This window comes from Anarrhichthys ocellatus, unplaced genomic scaffold, assembly GCF_004355925.1.
Source record: "Anarrhichthys ocellatus isolate YVR2014 unplaced genomic scaffold, GSC_Weel_1.0 scaffold2319, whole genome shotgun sequence".
Taxonomy (NCBI): Eukaryota; Metazoa; Chordata; class Actinopteri; order Perciformes; family Anarhichadidae; genus Anarrhichthys; species Anarrhichthys ocellatus.
The window spans coordinates 1-7,985 of record NW_022282293.1 but is presented as its reverse complement, the minus strand read 5'-3'; the positions used below and the strand labels follow the sequence as shown (position 1 = coordinate 7,985).

General features: G+C 44.4%; 1 protein-coding gene across 1 annotated transcript; it reads left to right on the top strand.

Moving 5' to 3' along the window:
* Window positions 1-1,202: 1,202 nt before the first annotated feature.
* Window positions 1,203-6,361, top strand: LOC116378262 (F-actin-monooxygenase mical2-like; the record flags this gene model as incomplete). The annotated part of the gene is made up of 2 exons (XM_031840103.1): window positions 1,203-1,504; window positions 4,700-6,361. Coding segments are annotated over 2 exons (639 nt in total), but the record flags the coding sequence as incomplete, so codon positions are not given.
* Window positions 6,362-7,985: the final 1,624 nt, after the last annotated feature.

Genomic DNA, 7,985 nt, shown 5'->3' with positions numbered 1-7,985 from the left:
ATATATAATTTCTTGATATTTTTATGTCAAAATCGTTCTTTTCTTCCTGTAAAGCAAAATATGACGTGTGCTTACGTAAGCTGGTACCGACCAACCAGTAACGTCATGACATCCGTCCATCACTCAATCTGCCGCTTTTAGCAACAAAGGAGGTGTTTGCGCTACAGTCTAAGCTCGCCTACTTTTTTGTGGTCCAATGAAATGCGGAGGATTTGATTCAAATCCCCCTTGTTATTGTACACTGCTCAAATGTCACGTTTCACCGGGAAAATACGTTGCAGCGCAGAAGCTTAAAGACGCTCCAGCTTCCATTTCACTGGGACTTTTAAGTGTTGAGCATGTATTAAGTGACCACAGTGACAGTGTGATGTGTGTTCACGCTGCTATAATAACGGACTATAGATGCATCAAGTATCTTTAGACTTAACCACTCAGATGGGATTGTAGCTTTAACAAAGGCTGTGCTATTTGAACCAAAAAGAAGGTTGACATCATGGCGAAGGCCTTCCCAACCGAGGAAACAGTATCTCAGTCTTAATCACAGGCTGACACGCCTTATCGCAGACACAATACGGCTGGATAGCATTACATCCACATGAGGGTCAAACACGATGCCTCTCACAGACATGTGCTGACTTGCTGGAGGTGTCTCCCCGAGGGGAATGACTCCTTGTTTAGTCGCAAGTTAAAGCGGCATTAAGAGATTAAGGCCACCTGGCGGCAGCAGAACAAGCTATAAACGCAGACATGACTTATAATCACCGTGTCTTATGACGTCATGGCAAAGGTGTTTGGCAGGCCATCGGCTAACTTACACATACAAAAACAATGTAAGCATTTATTTTGAGTTGTGTATCTGGCTCTGTGATGAATGAAAGCACCAGATATTCTGCTCTCCTTTTAGCTCTGTTTTGGTCTTCATCCTTATAGAACTACCCGGCTCCTCAGCTGCTACGGATTGGGGCTAAAACTATCTCGAAAACTTTCACGATAAAATGTTCCCATGAAAATGATGAGCGATTTATCAGATGGGTTATTTTTTTAATCCGGTTTTCTTCTAAACACAAAAGACACTAGATGAACAGCCAATATGTAGTTGCCTACCCTTTTGCCACTGTTGCGGTTCAAAGCGAGTGCCGCAGATGTTTTTAGAAGTACGCCAGTTTGTGTCTGAATTCGTTGCCAAGGTTACTCTGCTTTAGGCTTGGGAGGCGATTCAAGTCTTTCAAGTCTCAACCCACACGTCACTGGCGTACAGAGTTTTACCGCATGACGGAGTCAGAGCCGTATGTCATGAAGCAAATTCACCCTGCACGAGGTTGACGGGAAACTTTTATTTGTCGATTCCTCGCACAGAGTCGGAGGTGCGTCCCAGCCGGCTGCTGACCTGGTGTCAGAAGCAGACTCAGGGCTACAGAGGGGTGGACGTCACCAACCTCACGTCCTCCTGGAGGAACGGCCTGGCCCTCTGCGCTCTCGTCCACCGCCAGAGGCCCGAGCTCATGTGAGAGCACACGCACACGCACACACAAAGAAACCACGTGGAACTGTTGATGGTTATTCAGGTCTTGGCGGTTTTTCTGTTGGCTTGCGAAAGAGTCACCTGTTCAGACTGGACCAGTTTGAGCTGAGCGGCTCGATGACCAAATGAATCCTTCTATTGAAGTAGTGTGTAGATCAGGCATGGGCAAACTACGGCCCGCGGGCCGGATCCGGCCAGTCAAATATTGGTACAAAATTGTCCAAACTATAATAAAGACTAGGGATGGGCAGTATACCGGTTTTAATTTCCCATATAATATGAATTCTTCACACACCATTATACCGGTGCATAGCCGAAACAACTGCAGTCTGCTTTCAACAGGCAGCTAAATGTATTCTTTGCCGGTCAGCGCTAGTTCTCTTATATGTATTGAGAGGGAACTCTAGTCATGGTCATAACTTTATAACACAACAATTAACAACCCACAACTAACGCTCTTTAACAGAGAAAAACACCACAGCACACAACAGTCTGTGACACATAAACAATTTGTAACACTAATAATTGTACATTTATAAAATTTCACCGCCGAGCTGCATGCTGGGTAAAGCTCGCGAGCGAGCCTGCTTGCTAGCACAACAGTCTGCTAACAGCTGGGAGAGGCTCCGTCGCTCCGGTTACGTTACATTAAAGAACAGAGCGATGCAGGATGAACAAAGACAGACCGGAGATGCACCGATAGAGTTTGACACATGCAACGCTGATTACCGTAATATGTGTGGTATTTGTTATAAATGTACATTGGTGCAACGAGGTGATAAGAAGCTGTACAGGTAGGGGCTTAGGACCCAGGGGAATGTAGGTGAAGGAAACAGGAAGAGACGGAAGACACGCCACACAAGCAGCTGTTCACCGCTCGTCACGATCCTGCAGACCAGTGATTCTCAACTGGCGGACCCGTTTTCAGTGGGTCGCGGGCCTTTGCTCTATGCAGCGGAGTTATTCACGCTCCTTTCCAGCATTTACGGCACTTGTTCAGCGGTGCAGGAAAAACACCGACCAATGCATTGTAAATCACGTCACGTGATGCAGTTTAGCCAATAAAATAAGGGTATTCTGATACGTTTCCTGATGCCAGTGAGATGTACCCACACCGTGACACAGGGGGGGTGGACAAGAAAAGACTTTACAGTGCAGAACTCTGATAATGTTAGATGTGACATTCAAATATTTGTATGATCCGGTCAAAGAATCAAACTGCTAAAAAGACCACAGTCATTAACCTTTACACTAAAAACACTGTCAAAAATGTCTGCTTAATAAGCAAGTGCACGATAAAATATGCATTAATACGATAAAAAAATACCGTGTAAGATCCCAGCTAACTGATGAACACCTCAGATCTGTTCTGAGAATTGCCACAACCGAACTGACACCAAACGTTGACGCACTGGTTAAAAAGGGTGACCAACAACACTGTTCCCACTGAAATTAAATGCAAGTTACTTTTTAGGTCAGGGCTTTTACTTGTAATTTATATTAGTTCACACAAACACTCTCCATTCATCTGCTACTGGCCCAGCCCTTCTGTCAAATTTTAAAACTCAATGTGGCCCCCGAGCCAAAAAGTTTGCCCACCCCTGGTGTAGATAGTCAGCTCTCAGCTCACAAATATGTATAGTTAACCCTCTGAAACCCCAAAACCCGCCGGCCATGATTGTGTGGTTTTCATAGAGGTGCAGGACTTTTAAATTGCAGTGAAAATCAAGGTCACAGAGAGGAAACTGTGATAAGAGCCCAAAAAAAAAAAAAAACGCCCCAAAACTGCTCGGGGTTCAGAGGGTTAAGCTGTATTTATTTCTTGAATCTCATTGAGATCAAGAAGCTGTTTTGCAGATCTATCCGGTAGCTAATCGGAAAACAGTCTACCCCAGTTCAAAGTCGGTATGAAGCACTTTTAAAGCCAACCTGTGTTTTGAGGTCATGGTTATTAGCTCTGAATTGAATTAAGGATGATAAATATCTTGGCAGCTGAGGTATGCTGATCCCTTCTAGATGTGGCTGATGGCTAATAGGCATTGCAGTAGTCTGCAAATTATAAAACCCTTTTTCTGTTTTCCCTTTGACCTTGGTCAGATGTCAATTGACGATTAAAAGACTGGTTTCTTTGATTTCCGTTTGTTTGATCCACTTTTAAGACTCCTGTGATTTTGCTGACACTCCATCCGAGCGATCATGGTGAATTTAATCTCCTTTCAATAATGCTGACCTACTTCATCCGGTCTGCTGGCACTCGACTGAGAAAGCAAATAAAAGTGTCTGTGTGATCGGTTGGACTGACTTCACTTCTTTGTGGAGGGACTCTGTTAACACGTCATCTTCATCCTCCGTCAAGGCAGGTAGCTGCGATTCTACACTTCCACACCCACTGTATGATCTGTTCTCTCGGAAAGATAGTGTGTGCGTGGTCAGTGTTTTTTTGTTTTCCCCCATGTTGCCAAGGTTACCTGTCAAACAAAGCAGGTTCTAGTCATGGGTAATCAATCTGCTAGTCCGACACTTAAAAGACAGTCTTGCTCCCCAGAGGACGAATCCTAATCATTTGGGTGATCCCTCAGATCTACTTCTAGACTAGTACAAACAGTACATACATGCTAACATGCTAAAGATTAACATTTTGCCATGCTAAGTGTCAGAAGTCTTTGCACTCGAGTCCAAAGTCAACACAGGTAAGTCCCAGGTCTCGTGGAGCCCACACAACCCCGACGATGTCATTTTCTGACGGCGCTATGAGAGCTGTAATATCGTGCAGAGTCGGCAGATAATTCCCTGTAGCGTCATCACCATGAGTGACCCCTTTCACCTTGTCCTTTTGATACGTTGTCATAAAAAAATATTGATTATAGTCGCTTTAAAACATTAAAGCTATAAAGTTAACGTTGTCTTCTCCAGTGCGTTGTGACCATTGCAGCCTTGTGTGTTTAGTCTTGTTACCATCACATCAGGAAGTAGATGTATAGAGACGGCGAGGCAGGAAATGACTCTTTAATTCTACATGTCATTGGAGTAACTCTCCATTACTGGATGAACTGATGAAAACAACTAAATCATAAATATCGGATACAGCATTTCCGTCTGCGCTGGGAACACGGAGGATGTTTCGAGACACGTTATGAACTTGCACACTAACCTCCCCTTGCTCTTGTTCTTCCTCAGTGACTACGATTCTCTAAACGAGGAGGACGTGGCGGGGAACAATCAGTTGGCATTCGACCTGGCCGAGCGGGAGTTCGGCATCCAGCCGGTGACGAGGGGGAAGGAGATGGCTGCAGTGGCAGAGCCGGACAAGCTGCTGATGGTTCTTTACCTCTCCAAGTTCTACGAGGCCTTCAGGAACTCCCCAGGAAACAACAACAACGGTCAGGCTCCTTCCTGCTTCTGTCACAGACAATCAAAACGGCACTTGTGGACTTATTTCGTTGGCTGCTGCGAAGCTCTTAAAGGGCTGGTTCAGCACAAATTCAAAAATACGTATTTGTTGTCTTACCTGTAGTGCTGTTTGTCAATCTAGATTGTTTCCGTGTGAGTTGCTGAGTTGTGGAGGTATTGGGCGTAATATTAAAATATGTATTTTTGATTTTGGGATGAACTGTCCCTTTGAGAATGTACTCTATACTGAGTGTTATCATGTGAAACATAAGAGATTAAATGAGGAGTTAAAAAGTAGTGTAAATGATATTGTAAATAAGCTAAATGAAAAGTAAGACGTGATAATCATTGTGGTTTCTCAAATGAAGCTGTTCTACTAGAGGTAATACTTTTTCAGTAGTAAAGTGTAGGGAATGCTAAGGACTGTAGAAACAGTCTGCTAGAAACTTGTTGATTTATTGTTTTTGTTTTTCTAAAATGTCAGGTCGGTCTTCATCAAATCCAACCCGTTCTCACTTCTAGCCGCGTCTTTATTCGATGATCAGAGCAACCGACGTAGTATAGAGCAAGAAAGTATACGTGTAGGGTGGGTTGACGTTTTGGATGGGTCAGACAAGACTATCACCCATGAGACTTATTAAACCTATGTCGGGAGTTTATTTTGAAAATAGAACGTACGGAAACTGTATGTGTCCTGTAAACATAGAAGTCTATTTTGAAAAGACACAATGCATGTAACGACCAGAAACTGTGTCTTGTAAACACGGAAGTTTATTTTGAAAACACACATTGCATGCAACGAGTGGAAACTGACACGCTCTCCCCGACACGTCCGAAACTGACGCTAGAGGGGAACATAGAGCGCCACCAACCAGATGTCAATAGTTGAAGAAAAAAAAAAAACTTAACACGACACCACTATAACTAGCTTCCAAAATAACCATAGAATCTCTATCTGACTTCCCAACCCCGGTTTGACAAAACGAAATGACTAGTTAACAAAGTCACACCAGAATATGAGAAAGGGATCCAGCCATACAGAAGCGTCAGGGTCAGACTCTCACCCTAACGACTAAGAAAATGTGTAACACTATACCCAACCAAAAACAAGCTGTCAAAACAGGATCTCCATTTCTTCCTACCTTAACAGAAAAGGCAAAATAGTGCATTAAAATAGAGTCGGTGCGCAGTACATTCTGTTGAAGACACAGTCGCATTTGAAATAACTGAGTGTCTGCGATGTTATGGTCCGGCTCTAGAACCATAGCAAAACGTCACGAAAACTCAGGCACTGAGCTAAACAAACAAATACTTTTAATGAACAAAGGCCGGGACATTTCAAGTGTGCAACAAAGGATGAGCATTCTCGTCGTGAGTGCCAGAAGGTTCCACTGCTGCCAGATGCTCCTTGCCGCACACCAGGTGTGAGAGGGGAAGAAGGCCAGCACTTCCTCCGGATGGGGCGGGTCTTGTAGGGCGAAGGCCGTGGCCGTGGCCAGCTGCCTCCAATCTTCCTGATGTCCCTCTCCAACGATCCAGGGACACTGAAAGATAGACACTCCCTGGCAGAGGCCCTGGGCCGTCACACCCCCCCTCCCCATAAAGACAGGGTCCCCACAGGAACCTGGACATCAACCATGCCCACATCTCTACATCTCAAAAAACCTGCTTATTTTAAAGCATATATATATTATACATTATCCTCGAACTCAGTCACCTCAACAGTTGCTCACCATTCCTTCAGTTAAATGCCTCATATCCCATCTCAGCTACTGGTACCTTAAAGCAATTTTTAAGAGAGAGACAGAGACAACAAAGTTGAAAAAAAAGTGCAACATAATTACTGACATGGGCCCCTGGATAACGCATCAACAAAACGATTGTCCTTCCATTTAATGTGACGTATCTGTGAGTATGCCTGAACTGAAAACACGTCGTGCTGTTCGACGGTCATACAAACGTTTCATTCTATCTTGCGCCTTAGCCAACTTCGACCTTGCCAATTCCCCAGCTGAGTCAAGTCTAATCCGGAACCCATTTGACATAATGAACCAGATTGTTTGTTGGTTCTCTCCAATCTTCTTGCAACGCAGCCAGCTTAAGTGTTAACTGACGGGTATGGCAGGTCTTGATGTAGGTCGCTACGTCTCTCTTAATCTGGTGCCAAAAAAAATGCCTAACAATGCGATCATACGTCTTTCCTACGCCCATGTGCCCTGACTCATCATGTGAGACATGCAGGACCAAATCACGGAATTTTAAGGGCACAACAATTTGGTAAACAGGATCTCCAATGAAACTCTCGCTACGTGGCACCGACTTTCTGACTAATACCTCGTTCTGAATGAAGTACCCGTGCGCACGATCTTTCACCTCATCTGCTGGAAGAACAGACTGGAACAGCCCACCCAGTGTGGAATCAGCTTTTTGCTCGCTCACCAATTCACTATGTGAGACAGACAATGGAGTCTTAGACAGTGGTAATACATACACTTCTGTGGGGTCATTTATTTTCGCATTCTCCAATTCCACCTCTGCTTCTACCTTTTGATTGGCCGCACTCATGGCGCAAACCTGGACTACATCAGGATACCGCTCCTCATATTCATCCGGGCCCTTACGACCCAGCGGTACCGGGAGAAGTACCGGTTGAGCTGGATCTTCAGCCCAGACACGTGCCCCAGCTACATCGTTACCCAGAACCAGCGTAACCCCCTCGACAGGTAGAGCGGGGCGTACCCCCATTCTGACTTCTCCCTCAAATAGGTCCGAGTGGAGCACAAATTTATGTACTGGTGCCTGAAAAACAGACATGCCCATCCCTAAAACAGGTATAAGGGTAGCTGTGTCAGATTCCGTAGAAAAAGGCAGAGCAGACGCTAGAATAAATGAATCCAATGCTCCAGTGTCACGCCTTTTTTTTTGTTTTGTTTGAAAATGAGGCAGTCCAGATGAAAATGGGGGATAACACCACTGGAAGTTGCCACATCGAAATAAAAAAAAAAAAATGTGTATATATATATATATGTGTGTGTATATATATGTGTGTATATATATGTGTGTGTGTGTATAT